The sequence below is a fragment of the Anopheles arabiensis genome, chromosome X (genome assembly GCF_016920715.1).
Source record: "Anopheles arabiensis isolate DONGOLA chromosome X, AaraD3, whole genome shotgun sequence".
Taxonomy (NCBI): Eukaryota; Metazoa; Arthropoda; class Insecta; order Diptera; family Culicidae; genus Anopheles; species Anopheles arabiensis.
The window spans coordinates 22,569,910-22,590,581 of NC_053519.1; the positions used below are offsets into that span (position 1 = coordinate 22,569,910).

The 20,672-nt window shown below is 42.1% G+C and overlaps 1 protein-coding gene and 2 long non-coding RNA genes across 9 annotated transcripts; 2 read left to right on the plus strand and 1 right to left on the minus strand.

The window, feature by feature from the left end:
• The first annotated feature begins 1,254 nt into the window (after nucleotides 1–1,254).
• LOC120906318 (fatty acyl-CoA reductase 2-like) lies at nucleotides 1,255–12,005 on the plus strand. Of its 2 annotated transcripts, none has more exons than XM_040317892.1 (3): nucleotides 1,255–2,058; nucleotides 11,109–11,234; nucleotides 11,307–12,005. In XM_040317892.1, exons 1-3 carry the CDS (start codon nucleotides 2,054–2,056, stop codon nucleotides 11,584–11,586), a joined length of 411 nt encoding a protein of 136 aa, XP_040173826.1. In that variant the 5' UTR covers nucleotides 1,255–2,053; the 3' UTR covers nucleotides 11,587–12,005. The 2 variants fall into 2 exon arrangements, with proteins under 2 accessions (XP_040173826.1, XP_040173825.1); XM_040317891.1 differs by lacking the exon at nucleotides 1,255–2,058 and adding an exon at nucleotides 9,604–10,047.
• A 325-nt stretch (nucleotides 12,006–12,330) lies between these two features.
• LOC120906492 lies at nucleotides 12,331–14,778 on the plus strand. 2 transcript variants are annotated; one of them, XR_005740104.1, is made up of 3 exons: nucleotides 12,331–13,449; nucleotides 13,578–13,616; nucleotides 13,711–14,778. It is a non-coding gene; the product is annotated as an uncharacterized LOC120906492 (long non-coding RNA). The 2 variants fall into 2 exon arrangements; XR_005740103.1 differs by having other exon boundaries at nucleotides 13,578–14,778.
• A 3,859-nt stretch (nucleotides 14,779–18,637) lies between these two features.
• LOC120906491 lies at nucleotides 18,638–20,354 on the minus strand. Of its 5 annotated transcripts, none has more exons than XR_005740102.1 (4): nucleotides 20,025–20,354; nucleotides 19,221–19,891; nucleotides 18,993–19,155; nucleotides 18,638–18,925 (listed from the first exon to the last, which is right to left on the minus strand). It is a non-coding gene; the product is annotated as an uncharacterized LOC120906491 (long non-coding RNA). The 5 variants fall into 5 exon arrangements; XR_005740101.1 differs by having other exon boundaries at nucleotides 19,221–19,550; nucleotides 19,710–20,354; XR_005740099.1 differs by having other exon boundaries at nucleotides 19,221–19,590; nucleotides 19,710–20,354.
• Between the last annotated feature and the right edge of the window lie 318 nt (nucleotides 20,355–20,672).

Sequence of the window (20,672 nt, forward strand, 5' to 3'; positions counted from 1 at the left end):
GGATGCAGAGTTTCGAGGAATACACACAGCTTACAAACGTTTTGATACCGTGCGAGGGATGGATTATCGGCTGTTGCTTAATTTCTATGACAGAAAACGTAGGACAATGGTGCAAAAGAGTTTTGAAGTGATTAAACCGATTAGCTTGATAGAAATAATCCCATCCCCATATGTGACTGAAAGTACTCGTGTAGCTTTACTTTTACCCGTATTAGAGAGTCAAATCCTAGAAGCGGAGCAGTTTATGGAACTCTACGAAAAAACTTGCATGGAAAGCCAGGATAATACTTTTCTCATGCTCATATTCTTTTATCGTGCGGAAACCCCTAATAAAGGAGATCAAGATGTATTTCTTCCTCTAAAAAATATTGCTTTAGCCCTCACAGAGAAACATAAACAGGATGGATCAAGGGTTGCATGGGTATCAATCCGTTTGCCAATAGATGAAAGTATTACATTCAACAATAGCAATCGTTACTCGAGCTCACTCAATGTTCCACAAACGCTTATGAATTTTGTCGCTGTTGATTTGGCGCTGCGTAAGATTGGATTGGAAAGTTTGGTTATTGTTTGCACCAATTCTGCATCATTTCGTCCTGATTTTCTAAACCGTGTCCGAATGAATACGATTCAAGGTTTTCAAATATTTAGTCCTATCGGGTTCATGATGTATCCTTGTGAGTGGACTGGTTTATGCAAACTCTGCGAGAACTGTGATGTAGGTCAGAGCAGTGGTTATTTTGATCGTGATAACTATGATGTTGTTTCATTCTACAGTAATGATTACGTACTTGCTCGTAAAAAACTCGAAGCATTGCTCCCAATTGTTCGAAATGATAAGGATATTCTAAATTTTGTTTCAACTATCTCTTCTCACTATAGCAACCCTACGATTTCAAACATAGTTGATCTTTTCACTCAAAGTAACAAAAAGATGCACGTTTTAAGAGCTATTGAACCAAATCTTCGTTTTGGGCGAAGTGTAATTAATTCTTTATCAAAAGATCATTCTGGTAAACATATTTCAGAATTCCGATGCTCCAAACAAAAGGAGAAAAATAAGTGTATAAAAGTTGCATCAAAAAAGCAAATCGGAGAAGTGTTTGTGCAATACAGTAAACAGTTCGGAAGCCATGAATTTGTTTAGAGATACCATTTTTCTGAAATCAGAAAAGTAGATAGCCTACTCGAAATGGGACCAATATTTCACTCATGTGTTTGAATAATTAATTTTGCAGAGTAGGTGTAGACCCAAATAACCAAATCGTCCTTAACCCACTGTAAAACCACTTCAAACCCACGTGGGTTTGTGGTGGTCGATTCAGTCGTTAACCCACCAAATTTTAGAACAATCGGAGCTGCCAGTTCCGATCCGGTGTATTTATCCTGCCCACCCTTAACCCACCTTTTCCAAAAATGCTTTGAGGAAAAATTTGGTCAAGGGTTGGCTAAGGTCAATATTTTAACTCCTCGATTGATTAAATTCATTAACTTACATCACTGCACTTCAACTTCAGCAATATTATTAGTCTAAAAACTATGCACTGACCAGCGAAATGGAAGATATCATTCGCAAGTAAACAAACACACATATTCACATATTACACATGAATGTTTTACAACAAACCAACTTAAACACACACGTTTAATTGCTTCCTTTGCACAATTAAATAAAATTTTAACACAGGTGAAACATGTTGAGCAAATAAATTGCCCGTGCAAAAAAACTGACTTCAACATTGAAGTGGCTGCTTCTGTGGCCGTGTGGCTTAACCCACCAAACTGATAGTTTTTTAGCTTTGTTTGATGGAACTGGATTTTTAGTACAAGAAATTGGTGGCGTTTTCGGTATCTTGGTTATATGGGGAGTTGTCTTAACCTCTTTCCAATTCTGTTACCATTCATTAAACACGCGTAAAGGCCATCAAAGATATATTATCATATTATGCTTCTATGTTAAAGGGAATGGAATTGAGAAGTGTCAGGAACCGAGAGGAAACAGGCATGGTTGTAAGAAAGATCAAGGCTGATGAATAAAAATTGATAGACAAATATGTCGTAAGTATTAATGTAGATGTTTAAATTTATCTTTTATTGAAGGGGTCTCCAAATTTTTCAGTTCGCGGGTCACATTGCTTCACAATCAACGTTGTTGAGGGCCATTTTGACGCTACCTTTAAAATGAGTGGAAGTTCAAATCTCGTTTTAATAAGAACATATTAACAAAATGTATCAAATTTCTGCAGCTTTCTTTTATTTAATCTTGATTTTCGCTTTGATTTTGATTTTAATTTAGTTAGAGAAGTAAAAAATTTTGTTTTCATTAATTAGTCAGAAAAGACAGCTGCAGTAAAACGTCGATTATCCGGGTAGCTCGGAACCGGACGGTTGCCGGTTAATCGATTTGCACGGATAATGGTCCAAAGAATGTCAAATTCATATAAAAATTATAGAATTGACTAGTTTTATGATTAATTTACTTTGAATCAATCGATTAATCGTTAGTAGAATATTATTTCAATCAATAACTGTAGGTTTGACAATTGTTCATGAACAAAAATGAATTTCGAAAACACCTCTAGACACTACAGAGCTGTACAAAAAACTGGTTGCCCACTTGGCTATCGCTGCAAATGTCCGCTGTACGCTTGAACAGCTGTCACATTTATGCGCACGGTTAAACCGCCCGCCGGTTAATCCGCCCCCGGATAATCGACGTTCTACTGTATTTAATTTAACCTCCCAAGCGCCTCAGATTAAGCTTAAACGACTGGAAAATTGAATATCCATAGAAAAAAAATGAAAGCTACACAGCTTCATTGGTTTGATCAAAAGATGGCGTATTACAACTCATCATTATATTGCTATCCTTTTCTTGCAATGTGTTTCGACAAGTTTCATCTTATCATGACCTATATAGCCTTCTAACTTTCTGAGCAATAATCTATATGAATTGTTGTGATATCGCCACCCTTCTATCGAATACAGTACACTTTCGTCTTTCTGAATATATGGCATATGCCTTTATCTATTTCTTCTTGTTGCCCGTGCGATAGCCTATAGTATAATAATTGCACTTCGCCGGTCGGCTCTCTCTCTGGCCCGACCTGCTACACTCACACATCACCCGAAGACCATTGCCTGTCTTCGGTGAGTGCCCTTAGCCGTTAGGCAGGTTGGGCCATAACATGAATGGTCGTGTGGTCAGATACGTGGGTATCAACACCAACGACCATTACTCAAATCTCACTTGCTTTAGTGCTAGTAGTTTTCGTTGGAGTTTAGTATTTAAACAATCTTATCGCCGTTCTAGTTCTAGCGATGCATAACTTCAATGCAAAACCATACAAGAGTACAGAGGAAATGAGAAAGCTCTCCTCCAAGCGATGAAGCTCAGCTAGTTGGGGTATGCCACCAACAGATAGCGCCACCAGCTTTTTTGCTATTTTTAGAATGCATGAGTCGTTTGCCGTCTGCTAAACGAAGTCTTTCTATATTCCGTTTAGGTAGAGAACTTGAGTCGTTTAGAAGCCGTTTAGTGGTCGTTTAGTGGATTTGTGGCACTTGGGCTTTAGCCAGTCATCGCGGGCCGCCCAAATAACCATATCGTCCTTAACCTACTGTAAAACCATGTAGCGACCATAGCGCCATCTGGTGCGCACACCTAGAACTATCGACAGAAAATGTTTAACGGGCTAGTTAGGCAGGGACTGCACACACAGCTAGAGCAGGACAAACAGTGGTAGCATGCTGCACCGCAGCTATAAAAACGGTGGCTTGCTCCATACACGTTCTCTCTCGTCCTAAACGTTTCAATACCGCCACACGCATATCCGTCCGGCTTAACCAACACTAATTTTCGCGTCTCTCCCGAACTCACCGTTCCGCGGCTTAAAAGAAAAAGGAATAAATCGAATTCTACCAAAACGTAGTTCGCAAAGCGTGTTTCGTATCTTTAAAAAATTAGGGACCACGTTTGTGGCGCCCCTAAAACCACTTCAAACCCACGTGGGTTTGTGGTGGTCGATTCAGTCGTTAACCCACCAAATTTTAGAACAATCGGAGCTGCCAGTTCCGATCCGATGTATTTATCCTGCCCACCCTTAACCCACCTTTTCCAAAAATGCTTTGAGGAAAAGTTTGGTCAAGGGTTGGCTAAGGTCAATATTTTAACTCCTCGAATGATTAAATTCATTAACTTACATCACTGCACTCCAACTTCAGCAATATTAGCCGGCATCGCGAAAGAAATGGTTTAAAATTAACAGTCGTTAAAAATTAACCAGAGTCGTTTAAAATTGCTAGAATTTGGCATCGCGATCGCATTGAGTTCATTTGTTAATTTTAACGACTGGTCTTATGCCGTCGTTAAACAAACGACTGTCAAGAGCGTATGCGATGCAAATTAACAGTCGTTTAATTATACTGCTCGATTTTTTTCCCCATGTTTGCCTATATGCGATATCGAGCAGTCGTAAACTGTTTTGACGATCGTTTATTTTAACAGGAATGAACAACAAGTGAACTCGGTTAAAACAAAATTAACTTTAAACGACTGTTAAAAAGAGTTCATTTATTCGCGATGCCGGCTGATGTTTCCTATCGTTTTAGTTGGCCATGTTCCCATTTTATACTTCAATAATATCTTTTTTATATAAAATAACGACATACAAAATAAGCTTTTGTTTTTCATAAAAAAAAACCATAGCTATAAATGAAAAATGACCTCGACGGCATCGTCCATCGATAGAAGAACGTCTAATTTACGAACGCACCAAATTTTGGCGCTTTCAACACACTTGATCACACCCGCTGCGCAAAGCGACGGAAGGCGTTATGGCGTTCTGAGAATTTTATCATGCCTTCCTTTTCCCTCCAACGGCAAATTTGTCAAGCAGCTCGTCGAGCTGCCCGTCCCTGGCTCCGCCTCATACCCCTCGCCTGAGCGCGCTGTCGAAGGTTTGGATGTGTTGGTGCGTCAGACGGCCAATCGCTGTCAGCCGTCGTCCGTGCTCATTCCCTCCATAGCGCTATCTCTTTCTCGCTTATGGTCAATGCTCATGAGCTGCTGTGGCGCTTTAAAAAGCCGTTAACAAACATTGCGGCGATGAAGTTGCATTTTCACAAATCAAACCAAACAATCGCAATGAGTTCAAACACTGCAATATAAAAATGACTAAGGAATCGCTAGTTTACGCTGGAGGGTTTGCTGTGCAACGCGCTGAACCCTAATTTGCATTGACACGTTCAGCCCGGCGCTGATTTTCATCAACTTTCCTTTCCACCAGCATCCTGGAAAGTTCACTGGTAGTCCCTGGGACATGTCATCGTGCTGAACGTGTTAAGCATTAAGCATAACTTTGTTATACTAAGCTTTTTTTGCTTTCGTATGCTGTAGATTACATAGATATGCTGAGCCATCTGCGCGTGAGTGTGAGCGTGCCTGTGTGTGCAACACTTTTGCCAAATGTGTTTTCCTCCGGAATGTTATGATCAATCGGTCAAAGAAAGGAAGGTGTTCATGAAAGGCGGAAAGACGAATTGAGGCCCTTGTCAATGGTAACTGATGACCGGGAGGAGGGTGTACTGACACACAGCTGTTGGAAGATTGAACAGTATACTTAAATTGCCGGCAGATGGATGGGAGGGGGGGGGGGTGTTGGCCATGGGACCCCTACGATCATGGGTGGCAGGCCCTAAAATTGTTATCGCCATGGGGGGAGGGGAGGTGCAAATGGTTCTCCAGCCATGGAGCCCTAACGACCATCTTTCCGGGGGCCCTTGTCGCTAATAATCTGTCCACTTGTAGACATACGGCATACTACAGACTAGAGATCTTCGGCGACCGCCTAGTCCGCCTACCGTTAGATCCGCCGCTGGTTCATGGCGGTGTTTTTTTTTTTTATCGTGAACGTGCATCCTTCCCCCTGCCTGCAGCGTATGCATCGAGCAGGAGACAGTGTGGCAGTATGCAAGTAACCCGCTGGATGGGAGCGGTCACGAGGCAACGCCATCGTTCCGCACATCTGCATGCCCGTCGTGGGTTCTAATGGCGTATGAACCGTCCGCCGTAGCAAGAGGTCAAGACTATCCGGCTACGTGGTACTCAAGTCCTGAAAAGGCCGGCATGATCGCGTAGGCATTTACGCCAATAATAATAATTATAAAAATAAGAAGAAGCATAGTAGTCCACACTTGGGGAAGGTTTTTGTTTTGACTTTGTTGCTGCCGGGTCTACCGCTGTGGCGCGACAAATGCACAGAATACACTTGACCAAAGGACATGAACCTACCGATCCGAACCCATTCCAAGGCATTGCTGGTCAATCAGCGTCACGATACCGACAAGCCAACAAGCCACCAGATTCTGGACGGAGAGGTGCAGCACCATACGCGCACCGTAATAAACAAATCCAGAATCCTCTTTTGTATGGATTCAATTCAAAATGTTGTTTCCACTTGCGCCCGCTAGCTGAATTAGAAATAAATGTGCAGCAAAGCCGATCGCAAAGATGCCAATGCCAATGGTTGTGTTGTCTGTCAGGTAGCGAGATCGAAAATGCATGGACTTTGTAGCCGCAGCGGATGAAAATGTACGCATCAGAATAAAATAGTTTTGGGGTTTCAAAACGCACGCACACATACAAACACGCGCGCAAACTCTCACACACACACACACACACACACACACACACACACACACACACACACACACGCGCGCGCGCGCGCTCGCGATAAGACACCTATGAACGCGCGCACGCGAGAACGCACCTACGAAAGCGCGCATGCAAGCACGCACCCCCCACCAAACCCCCCCTACCCTTCCGCTATCATCAGCTATCATATAGCGCATCATCATCCAAAGCGCCGAGCGGGGTGGGGGATCGTGGCATGATAGAGTGAATGGTCACTTTCCCCGCGCTGTGTGTGTGCGTGTGTGTGACGAGACCCGAAAACGCGAAACAGATTTCGGCACATTAAAAAAAATATTTTATTGCCACTATACATTGTGCTACATGATGCTTAGAAGGTCGTTGAAGCATGAAACATGTTCAAATAAAAAAAAAATATTAGATTAGTGTTAGACGTTCTCCTACGCTTGTTTCAAATAGGCTGCTTCCCCCTCGATTGGCATCGGCATCGAATGGTCTCATGAGCAGCGGCACGAAATAAACTAAACCATCAATACACCGATAACACTTTGAATCCCAATCCAGCTTCTCCCACAGCGTCTCAAGGTCACACACAAATTAATAAATGCTAACACCCACCAATAACAATGCACAACCGCAATGCACATATGAGTATCAACGCATACACCGCAACAGCCAATCAGCTGGCTGCGGAAGGCACGGGCTGAAGCGCAAGTAAGGCAGGGCAGGGTGAGGGAGGGAGAAGAAGCGGACAAAAAATGGGCGCCAATATTTTTAAATTTTTTGACCGTTTTTTTTTGCTCCACCGCCATAAATAGTTCGTCCATTTCGCCAACAGATGGCGCTAAACTTGCTCGACCCAGCGCAGGAATCGCTGAAGTCCAGCGCGGGGATCGGGCCAAAATCTGCGCTAACCAGCGCAGATTTTGGTGCATTTTCTGCGCTGGAAACTGCTCGAATTTGCGCAGCGGGTTCCGTCGCTTTGCGCAGCGGGCGACTGTTAATTTGTATCGCATACGCTCTTGACAGTCGTTTGTTTAACGGCGGCATAGGACCAGTCGTTAAAATTAACAAATGAACTCAATGCGTTCGCGATGCCGAATTCTAGCAATTTTTAACGACTCTGGTTAATTTTTAACGACTGTTAATTTTAAACCAATTCTTTCGCGATACCAGCTAATGTCATAAAAAAATCTGACTGAAACAAAATCCATATCAGCGTCACGTGTAGCATGCACATGCACATGCTATACTGTTTTCAACCAGTTCACACACATTTCTTATTACACTTAATAAACACAAAATTGTCAACACAACACAACACACAAAAAGAGCTATTTCCAACCACTCAAGATATCAAAACAACCCAAACCACATAAATAACCTTACGTCAGGAATTGTAAGTCAGTAGAAAAACCCTTATCCAAAAACACTTAAAAAACACACAAGCGACACACAACCCCGGAGGTGCGAAAAAACCTTACCCAGCACAAAACGCTTCAAGTGGGTAAAGCGTAAAAACACAGCATTGCATAATAGCAACCAACAGTTAATAAATAATGAAATAGGAGACACCGTACCTCGTGTGTACAAACAGAACCGTTAATCGTAAGCGTAGGAAACAAAACACCGCGTAAGCGCCAGAACCCAGAACTGACCTTACAGAATAATTGCAACCATATGTAAACTCAAAAACCTAACCCTCAGCATAACTGACATAAAACAGAAAGCGAAAGTAAACGCAAAATCTAATTGAAGAGAAAAGTACCGTATAAGTAAAGATGTTAGATAAGACCGAGCACTGCTCATTTACGCACAGTACTCATAGTGACACGGTTCAGTGGAGCCGTTTAAGTCTTATCGTAATTCGCGCAAACAACACAAATGTGTTAAATTAATTCATTGTGTCCACTCGTTACCTCGAGCTATGATGGCTCCCAGTGATCATCCGAAACTCTGCTTTGTTTTGACGAATTGACCCCACGAGTGATGTTTAATCCTTCTGCACCGCTGTTCTAACAATTGCAACCTGATCCGAACATTACACACGTACTCAATGGTGATAATCAGAGGTGATACTCAGAACGATTGGTGTGACTAATACATGCTCATGACATGTTTGCGACCATCGCTTGGTCAGTCACTATATCACGACTTTTTTTGCTGTGATTAATTTTGCAAAATGTCACTGACATAGTCATGACAAATTCTGGTTGAAATAAAATCTTCACAGCGTCACGAGCTCTACTGCGAAGATCAGAGGCGAGCCTCAAAAGTGGGTGCGACCATCACATGCTTGGTGACATTGTGTGCAACCAACTCGTGTTCAATCACTTGGTCGCGACATTTCCAGTCGGTGATCATCGCGATGGTCACGGAAGCTATGCATTGCGTGCGAGTGGTTCCAAGATACAAAATGAGCATGTTTTCTCGCTCTGTTTGACCCGACAGATAATCAAAACAGATAGAGGGAGAAAGCATGCTCATTTTGTTGCTAGAGCCCACGCGCCAAGTATATTCCAATAATGTCGCGATTATCGCCGACAACAATGCCGTGACCAAGTGAGTGACCAAAAGTTGGGTGCTAAACTAAAAGTCACCAAGCATGTGATTGATTCTCCTACTGTTTCAGGATAGTCACTGATCATCTCAGTTGTGTACGTGATCTGATTTGAGCTTCGTTTCAGTCATGAGTGTTGATGATTGAATCAGTAGCATTTGGCAGCACTGTTAACAGCCAGAAATAATCATGATAATGCTTGCGCCGGCATTAAGCTAAGCTTGTCAGTTAGAGTATCGCGTTGGACTCTAGAATTCACATGTCGTGTTCAGCATGTCATGACGCACTTTTATTGACTATTAGCAATGAGCATCAAGCTACCACGGATATTTTCATTGTTTTCGTTGGTGAAAATCTCGTGATACTCATGACATTTTGCAGCACTGTTTTATTTCTAATAAATAGTCCTAACCGTTTCAAATGGTTATGAGATTTAAATTGCCTTTTGAAAAACTCGTTTTTGTGAGTTATCACTTGAAATGCTTAAGGTGGCACACTTGCCCCAAATTCCGCTATTGTAAAAGTAGGAGGAGGAGGAGTTGCTTGAGAATAAGATATTCACACAGAAAGTGTAGATACAGGGTTTACCAGTCTAATGAACAACTGTCCACTTGTTTATAACAACAGTCGTTTTGATACCGCTGTCTACCACTTGCTCACACGTCAGATGATGAAAACTGCACTGTCCAATTTAATAACACTACTAATGCCCAAATGATAAGTAAAAATCTGTAGAACTCGTTCGTTTCAAATCTTCAACTTTGAACTGCTGAAGCGGCATGAAGGAGTGTTGCCAAGTGGCGTTTGGATTGGGTGCAACAGAAATCAACAGAGGGTTAAGTATCAATATCCATAATAAAACATGAAACTGAAGGGCATGCCTAGAAATGTAGTTGCTACATGTCTAGAAATATTACAAAAGGATAGACAACCGTCCAGAAACCCTTCCTCTGCACTGAAGTTATACAGGGTTTACCAGCATAATAAACAACTGTCCACTTGTTTAAAACAATAGTCGTTTTGAATAGACACCGCTGTCTACCACTTGCTCACACGTCAGATGGTGTAAGCTACTCTGTCCAATTCAATAACACAATTTTCGCCTTCGAGTAGCAACTGTCAGATCCGGCATTGTTTGTTTTGTTTTGACAAATTTTGCAAAAACAAAACATTTTCAAACACTTTTCTTTTATTCAAGAAATATGCAGTATAAACCATACATTTCAATAAATCAAAACATTAATTTTGTTAATTATTCAACAACCACAAGAAACCGTGCCGAATCCGACCGTTGTGCAATCGAAGGCGAAAATTGTGTTATTGAATTGGACAGAGTAGCTTACACCATCTGACGTGTGAGCAAGTGGTAGACAGCGGTGTCTATTCAAAACGACTATTGTTATAAACAAGTGGACAGTTGATTATTATGTTGGTAAACCCTGTAAATAAAAATAAATTAATTTTTTCATAAAAATCAAGATTTGTCATACGAGTAATGATTGACGTTTTTAATGATTGTATCTAATCTAAATACGTATTCTTACCCACCCGTCAATTTGACGGTTGTTCGTAAAGACAGTTATGTGAGATATTTGCTGATAAACATATGGTTAAAGTGGTCCACTTACAAAAAGAGCAACTGAAAAGCGTAATCAAAACAGCCATTCTTGAACCTACGTTCCGCGCTCTCTTTTTTCCAGATCGGTAGGTTCGGTTCGTTCCTCAATTTTCGGAACTATTCCCACCACCTTTTTTAATTGCTTCTTAAAACACTGCTTAAAATTGCTTTTTGGTTTACCCTGGACCTTAAACGGTTTAAATTATTTTTATGAACGTAATCTCCCTTTTCTCATCAAATCACGATTTTTAACGTCGTACCATCTTTTTTGTTTTTAGCTTGGCGAAATTACAGCGGAAAATCTACACAGCGAATATTGCCCTCGAGTATTTCATTTTGAATAACTGGGACTTCAAAAATGGCAACTTTATACGCCTAGCATCAGAAATAAAACCAGAGGACAAGTAAGCTTCTAAATTATCCTGTGTATCTAAGCTAAAATTAATTATTTTTTTCTGTTATATGTATTATTACAGCAAAGATTTCTACTATCGCGATTTTATAGAGTTTGATGTAACACTGTACTTTCGTAATTGCATTCTCGGTGCTAGACGATATTTGCTCAAAGAAAAAGATGAAAATATTCCACGTGCGCTTACGCATCTGAAACGGATGAAGATATTGGATAAATTTTGTAAATACGTTATCTTATTTATCTTTCTATACGTTATTTTAATACAGTTTGGTGTGCTTGAAATGATACTTTTCATAATTTCGTACAAACCTTCTTATATTATTGATAACGAATGTACATAACTCTGAGTCACGTGTAGTAAAAAGATTACGAACAAGAATCATGTAGATTTGGCGAAACTATCAGAACTATGATCAGATATTTTGTTGCGAAGTAAGGCTCAGCTATAATGTTAACTTAAGAATGTTATCCGCACACAAACTTAAAATACGGTGTTGAATCTTCTGGACTGAACTAATAGAATATAATTTTATGTAAGGTGTTTCAGGTGTTGTAGGAGGTTTGTGAATGGTGATCTAAATAAATATTGAATAGCAAATTATGTGGACTCATTCTGGCGAGTCATTCTGCTTTTGAATTAAAAATGGCGCTTTTGAAAAATTATCCTATAGCTTCAATAATCAAGTTATATTTGACAATGTCTAAGTTTTATTTAAACAATAAAAGGTATGAAAAGGCCCGAAGATGGTTAATAATATTATCACTGCGTTACAAACTCAAACTCTCTACTACACTATACCAAATCGCACTGACAACAATTGAGGTGACATGATGACATGGAGCCGGTCTCGTAGTACAGTCGTCAACTCGTACGACTTAACAACATGCCCGTCATGGATGGGTTCAAGCCCCAAATAGACCGTGCCGCCATACGTAGGACTGACTATCCTGCTATGGGGGGGGGAATCAATTAGTCACTGAAAGCCAAGCCCACAAGTGGTACAGGCAGGCCTTGACCGACAACGGTTGTTGAGCCAAAGAAGAAGAATTAGAATTTGCATTTGCATTTCTGTTGGCCGTATGACTACAACATGCCCGTCATGAGGTTCAAGCCCCAAATGGACTGTGCCCCCATATGTAGGACTGACTATCATGCTATGTGTAATCAGTAAAGGCAGAGTGAACCGGTACGAAGCGGAGTAGTGGATCTTTGTCATCTCAACGTCCAGGCATTCAGGAACACCTGGAAGGGTACATTTGGAACCGTTTGAGCTTAGAAGCCTTACCTAGGGTAGGGGGACGAAACTAAGGTCATGAAATAAGTTGGTGGACAATGTTTTAGGAAGTTTAACGCCCTATGTTGCCAGTTCGAACGAATCTAAATTGCTCTGATCTGTGGTGGTTTATTTATACTACGAAAAGTTATTGATTTGGTATAATATTTTGTGGCGTTCTAATTATAATACGTGGTGATTGATTTTCCTATTGATCCGTGTCCTGCAACTGACAGCATCTGAGATCGTGGAAGGCCGTTAAGAGTTTCGGGAGCGATCGGGCTACCGAGAAGGGCACTCGATCATAGGAGGAGGTTTTGATGGCACCTTGCTAAGGTGCATTCTACATTTCCCCTCCTTGTAAAAAAAAGAAATTAAATTCTAAAACAAATCCCTTTCTAAGATTTTGTTTTTTAGGCAGTGCAGTTAAAAACATAGATTTTTTTTATCGGGGGTTTTCCTCTGCGGTAAGTAATTCTAGATCATAGCGATCGGCTTGCACGAGATGATAACACAATTTCCTTTCCTAACATTTTCTATTTGCATGCGTCCTGCCGCACGAGCTCGCCGACCTACGCGTCGATCCGGTTTTAAGTGGCAAGCGGGATAAGGGATAGATCTAGTACACCGCATACCATCCGACCGATTTCCCGAAGCGGTAGCACACCTCACTAGTCGAGGGGGTTTTCCCCTGCGGTAAGTATTGATACATCATAGCGATCGGTTTGCACGAGACAATGTAGGCAGTTTATTAATATTTTTTATTTTTTATTTTTCTTACTATTTGTATGCCTCTTGCTGCACGAGCTCGTCGACCTACGCGTCGATCCGGATTTAAGTGGCAGCGGGAAAAGGAATCTACAACGCCAACCATCCGACAGTGTTCACGATAAGAAAGGAAACGTCTCTTATCGTGGGGTTTCCCCTGCGGTAAGTTATTTCAAATCACCAGTACAAGACCGTAACAAAATTTGTAAACTTAAATGTTTCTTTTTTTTTTGCATGTTCCCTACCGCATGAGTTCGTGCTACATGTTGGAATTACACGCGAAATGATAGAGAATCGTTTTTCAGTACACATGCCACAACACACTATCTGTAACTAACCACATGCTCATTTACTTTTTACTGTATCTCTTATGGTTGTTTAAACGTTATTTTGTTTGTTTTACATTCTATTTCATTTTCTAAGGTATTCGTTTTCCTTCATCTAACTGTAAGAAACAGTCACTGTGCAACATCCTACGATAGCCAAGCATATAGACGAAACATTAATGTTGTATCATGCTAACCCGTGACAGGCAAGTGCTCAGTAACTCACGCACGTCCTTCAACGCACACATCGTGAAACATCTGGTGAATGAGATTGCTGAGCAAAACACTCACCAAACGGAATAGAATGGATGAGTTTATTTTATGCATCATGTACCTCCCTTTTGCCTTAAAATGTGACCAGTGCCTTTTTTTCTTTTGTTTTACGTTAGCATAGGATTAGTATTAGTATTAGTTTGGTTTAATTAGATATAAGATTTTATTGTGCTTAATATACGCATGGACTATTGAAACATATAATTATGTGTTTGTTGAGCAACACCATTTGGGTAAAAAAAATTATTTACGTATACTCGTGAGGAAGCACGCACTTTGAGTAATAATTAACATCAGATTTGCTAATCATAAAACCAAACGTTGTGTTAGAGCGTATGTGAGGCCGTTGTTTGTTACGCTCGTTATGTTGCCTGCGGTTCTCGGATCGAACAAAATGCTGACAAGACAGATGGTTATAGACAATCGATCCTAGCACTTGCAGCAGGTGCGTAATCGATAGAACAGTATTTCTTCTTGGTCGCGATCGTCCGATGTTCTCCGCTGGTTCAGCGGATCAATGGTCAATTCAAGCGGTGAGGTGAGCCTTGCGTGTCACTATGGTGCACGTAACTATATATTAACAACATCTTACAGTATTATTAAAGGCCATGGTTACGTTATAGTTCAAACCACGCAACAAGCATAAGGAAACTGTAATTGATATTTGAATCAGTTAACAAATTATCTAATGGAACAGATAATGAAGTTGATTTGGAAATGTGTACACAATCATGCACACAATCGTGACATTATCGCAAGTGTATATTGCACTATAACGTTATTTACATGTTAAAATGATTCATTATACAAACACATATATATATTTATTGCATCAAATATACTACACATTTTTTTATCTGAAATTGTATAAATATATCGCATTACTCACCAATTGATAGCCTATTTGTTTTTCTTTCGTTTGGCATTGGGGTGTAGTAGCCACATTTGGGATATGTAATATAATCATATTTTTTATTCTACTGGGTTCGGTCGGTTCGATCGGTAACAAGATAGGAAAAATCAAATAGGTGCACATAATAATATGCACGCACCACTAACAAATACTTTTACTAGACCCGTACCAAACAGAGTCCAGTGTATGTTTAGTACACCTTGTATATTGTTCATTTGAATCTGAAAATTTGAATAAGAAACAAAGATATTAGCATTCTTTATACTTATTAAACGTACTGAAACTATATGTATACTTGCCTTGCGTTATACTGCCGTTAAGATATACTGAGCGGGTGACCGTCACCATCCAACCCGAGCAGGATGACGCTGTACATATTCACGGCTGCGCCATAATGATTTGGTGTGGTATGGATGACACAGTATTAGACAGAATGATAGGACCCTAGTGTTTTCAACGCAGCATGCACCCGTTGGGACAGGTTTATGTGTGGTTTGTGTGTTTGTGTTTGTGTGTGCATGTGTGTGTATGTGTGTGTGTGTTTATGTGTGTGTGTGCATGTGTGTGTATGTATGTGTGAATGTGTATTGGTGTGTGTGTTTGTTTCACAAGTAGGTCGTTTCGGATAGTTTTGTTAGTAGTTTTTTGTGTTTTGGGTTAGGTTTTTGATGTAATAAGCAGGACCACTGCCCTCGCGATCAGTGTTTTTTTCGATATATTACCAATTTTACGGTCTTCTTTCGCCGTGGTCTTCTGAAGACGTCCGGTTGACTTGCGCGTTTCGGTTGTCCAAGCGCGTTTCGGTTGTCTAAGCACGTTTCGGTTGTCCGAAGCGCGTTTGCCACAAAAGTGCGCGATCGTTCCATTACGAACTCGATCGTTTTGCGCTTAATGTCAGCAGCCGCCATTCGCTTTATCATATGGCGCTGATAATCGGTACAATGTTTACCTCGACCCATTGTTACTAACATTGCTTGCTTGGACCGTCAAGAACGGGCTGGTTAAAAACTTGGACACGGCTGATCCCGTGCTCTGCCTGCGTTCTACTTCTATGCGCGATGAATTACATCGTTGTCGAGCAGCGAAAACATCGCATGGATAAAAACTATCAACAAGTACGCGAGTAAGCGTCTTCCCTTCAAAATCGAGAACAGAATACTGCCACGCTCATGAAACAAAACGCCCATTGAAAAGAACAATTGCGCACCAGATCAATGCACGCACCAAGTTTTCCATGCGCACACAACGTTCAACGCAGAGATGCGCGAAGGCCTTTCAATGGCGTGCACAGGAGAAACACCTGTGAGGGAATGACGAGTTCATTGCTATTGAGCGCGTGTCCATGTCGCACCGGTGTCGCATTCACATTCATGAAACAGCACACCTGCGTTTTCGTCCGAGGAACAAGCGCTGCTGTCGATGCAAACTTGAGTTTTTATCCAAGTGTAAACGCACGATGTTTCACATGATAACACACACATTCATGAGATCTGCTATATGTGAATGCACTCCTGTTAAAATTCCTCGTCGTGGACCACCATGGGCTGATCGCACACTAAATGCATTAAAAAAAGAAAAAAGAAAAGCCTATTCTGATCAACGAGCAGAACGAAACAGCACGTCACGTCTTTATTACAACAGAGTTCATTCTCTCTATCGCCGATACAATAGATCCTGTCACCGAAGTTATTTGAAACAAACTGCACGTTCCCTCTGCAAGTACCCTAGGCGCTTTTGGAGTTATATGGACAAAAAACGAAAATCTGCTGGGCTACCAAGCATTATACGTTATGACGGTGACAGTGCCTGTTCCCTGCCAGAAATGTGTAAATTGTTTGCCTTGCGCTTCAAGGACAACTTCGCTTCTCAAACTACTGGTCCAGAAGATGTGGCCGATGCTCTCTCTAACACACCTGTTGGTGCACTGCTCCCTATGCTACCAGTCATCACTGTCGATACGATCATCTCTGCCATCAAACGTGTCAAATCCTCATATACCCCTGGCCCAGATGGTATACCGGCCGTTATCCTAAAGTGGTGTGCTTCTGCGCTTGCTCCCTCGCTGATGAAGATTTTTAAGGAGTCCCTGAGGTGTGGAACCTTTCCTGCCACTTGGAAATCTTCCTGGATGACACCCATCTACAAGAAGGGCTGTAAGAATGATGCTGTAAACTATCGTGGCATAACCTCACTCAGCGTGTGTGCAAAGGTGTTCGAAATGCTAATCTACGAGCCATTGTTGGCCTCGGCCTGCAACTATATTAGTGTGAATCAACATGGTTTTGTACCCAGGCGATCTACAACGACTAATCTACTAGAATTTGTTAGCAAATGCCATAAATCTATCGATAACGGTTTACAACTAGATGCTATTTATACGGATATCAAGGCAGCATTCGACAGTGTATCGCACTCCATCTTGCTAGCGAAACTCGACTTACTTGGTCTCCCAAACCCTATGATAATGTGGCTTAGATCGTACCTTACAGATCGTCAATATTCTGTGAAGTTAGGCCCGTACATGTCAAGTCCAGTACATGCATCTTCTGGAGTCCCGCAGGGCAGCAACCTGGGTCCTTTGCTGTTCCTTCTTTTCATCAACGACGCGACATTGATCCTTCCGGCTGATAATCATCTACTGTACGCAGATGACGCGAAAATTTTTCGTGTTATTCATGAACCAGAAGACCACGCCCGACTGCAAACTTCCTTGCATGAGTTCCAGTGTTGGTGCAACCGTAATGCTTTATCCCTATGCACAGATAAATGTGAAGTCATCACTTTCAGTCGTTCTCGCTGCCAATCATTGTATGAATATGCGCTTGATGGACAGTCCTTGGTGCGAAAACTATGTGTTAAGGATCTAGGTGTTTTGCTCGATACAAAACTATCATTTAAGGATCAGCTGGATCACGTAGTAGCCACCAGCAATAGAATGCTAGGACTAGTTATCAATAGACAACTATATCGGTCGTTGATGGAATATGCAAATATCGTATGGTGGCCAACTGCAGCGCGTCCGTTAGCTCGATTGGAATCAATCCAGCGCAAAATTTCACGATTTGCACTTCGCTCATGGAACCAAAGGCTCGATTACCGGACTAGGTGTTTACTACTCGGGCTACCCACCCTAAGTGAGCGAATACGAAAAGCCAGGTTGTCGTTCATCACGGGACTTCTCGACGGCCGTATTGACTCTCCGTCACTACTGGCTGCCATCAACCTGTACGTTCCGGCCAGGCCGCTCCGGACTCGGGCAATGTTGGCCCTCGACGACCGTAGAACGCAATTTGGCTCCTCTGACCCGTTCATACTTATGTGCCGTGCTTTCAACGCAGTCAGCGACGCTTTTGAGCCGAGGATTTTGCCAACTGAGTTTAATGATCGTGTTTCTGTGTTAAATTTGGTTCCATAGTGCACATTTTTATGTTTTATGTTATTGTAAACCAATGTAAAGAACTCATTGTAAAACATTGCTAAAATGGTTCGAGAGGGCATTATTGTCCATCGATAGACAAATAAACATAAACATTATCAGAATACTTTAAACGCAATATGACATCATAGCAAGCTACGTTTTTCAGACACAAACCCGCGCACTTGCAAATACACATTAAAAAGCACACTCTCTTACTACTACTACTACTACTACTACTACTACTACTACTACTACTACTACTACTACTACTACACACACACACACACACACACACACACACACACACACACACACACACACACACACACACACACACACACACACACACACACACACACACACACACACACACACACACACACACACACACACACACACACACACACACACACACACACACACACAAAACGTGGCAAACAAGTGCACGGTGCGTTGAAAACACCAGGGTTCTATCTTAATGTCCGATACTGTACGTGGGAGCTGTGCCCAAAACCATCAAACCATTCTCGCCTCCTCCTGATAAGCTTTAGCGCATTAGCTCCTTGGTGATGTCATCATCTGGTTCCTGCGTACAGTATATTCATTCCTTACAATCCAATATCCCCAGCGACTCGGCAAACGAAAGAGTTGCGATCGAAAGAGCCAAATCTTCTAAACATGGTCGTAGATTTGCACTTGAAGAGGCAACTAGATCAACCAAAAGAGAACATGTATGAAAATTATTTAAAATGTGTGAACGATAAAGTGCCTCCACCTAGTCAACAAATAGCCACAAGCGGGTCCCGAGCCGTACTATGCCGATCGCTGTCCTAACCGATCCGATCTGTGTCCTGCCAGCCGATTGGAACGCACCCTCCCCTTCGCTAGAGCCACCGACCGTGCGCCGATAGTCATGCCAGTTGTTGATGAAAAGGTGTCTGTGAACAAGAAAGAAACAAACATGAAACTCAATCGCACACCTGGAACATACAGCGCATCGCACCACAATAGACGACGCAACTTAACTTCCGCTATGCTTCTAGTCGCGATGGCCGGACACACTCGGCATCGTTACACAGTTTGATCGTGCGCGTAACGAATATCGAATCGAACGAATCGAACGTATGCAGCCGGCTCTTGACCGCCCTCATTCGGCGTGAATGGCTCACCGAGAAACGGCTTCGCTGCCAGCTCGGCCGCGCCGATTGCATCCTGCTACTGCCGCTCGTCAATGCGGTGCACCTCGAGTGCATCAACGACCGGTCCGTGGAACAAGGCATTCACAGACGATCCAGGAAAACCAGCTGAATCCCATCAGCCGGGAACCAGCAACCTAAAAAAAGCCGGACACCAACCATACCATTTTTTCGATCCTACAAAAAAAGCCCAACAACCGGAACGATATTATCCGCACCCTCACCGTCGATCTCACAGAACGAACTGGACGAGTGCTTTCCTTTGCTTCGGATAGTTGTGAAAGTGTTCCACGTACCACTGGTGGGTGATTTTCAGCTTGCTCGAGAGTACCTGCACGAACCAGGTCTCGTAGAACCGGCGCAAACACTGCAGCGTGATCAGCGTCATGGCAACCATCGTCTCGGTAGGCGTGGTGCGCACCATACGCTTGTTGGTTGCCAACGTATCGAGGAAGGTGATTACATAGTCCCGCGCTGGCTACATCATGACGGCAAATCCGGCCACCGACCAGAGGGCAGCAAAGACATAGAAATGTATAAACCACGCCTTCAGGATCTCCAGCAGGGACACCAATCGGTCCGATGATCCCTTCAGTGCATGCTTGTCATACCCGGAACGTCTGCCGGATGGCAGTGGGGAGATGTTTTTCGATCGTTGCCAACAGTCCACCGAGCACCACGATCGTCACGATGAGGTTGACGAAAAGAAAGCTCGACCGAATATCGAACCACGGGAATATGATGATAACCGCAACGAAATGTAAACAAACCGCGATAAATGAAAACAACACCAATTGAAACTGACACAAACAGTGTGGAGCGGCCCACAGTGCCCAGGTCGCATGTTCGAACTGTCACTGGTTTATTTACAGCGCGGTAGGGTAACTGTACCAGTTTTCGGCAGTGTACCTATTTTCGGCAGGGTAGCTAAAAACGTGAAATTCTTCACAAATGCGGTAAAAAATTTCACAAAATACAATTTTGTAGTGAAGGTGTACTTATTTGATATTCACATACGAAGTTTCACACCATTTCATTACGTATTTTCCAAAATATTAAATAAATTGTGCTTTTTTTCGGCAGCTTTGCTGTCAGCCAATCGTTCGGCAGGTTTTGTGATTAAGAGAATCAGAACAGTAAAACAATGAAAAAGTGGTGTATATTAAAGATTTTATGCTTATTTAATTTATTCTAACTTGTTCGGAATTTTAAAATCACGATAAACAGGTTATTTTTCACTTTAAATGCTGCCGAAAATA

Excerpts from the sequence above, each read along its gene's own strand:
- LOC120906318 (XM_040317891.1), top strand. The coding sequence starts at position 9,992 with ATGAAGGAGTGTTGCCAAGTGGCGTTTGGATTGGGTGCAACAGAAATC. Across the intron at positions 10,048-11,108 it reads GCAACAGAAATCAACAGAGG|CTTGGCGAAATTACAGCGGA; the intron begins GTTAAGTATCAA and ends TTTTGTTTTTAG. Across the intron at positions 11,235-11,306 it reads GAAATAAAACCAGAGGACAA|CAAAGATTTCTACTATCGCG; the intron begins GTAAGCTTCTAA and ends GTATTATTACAG.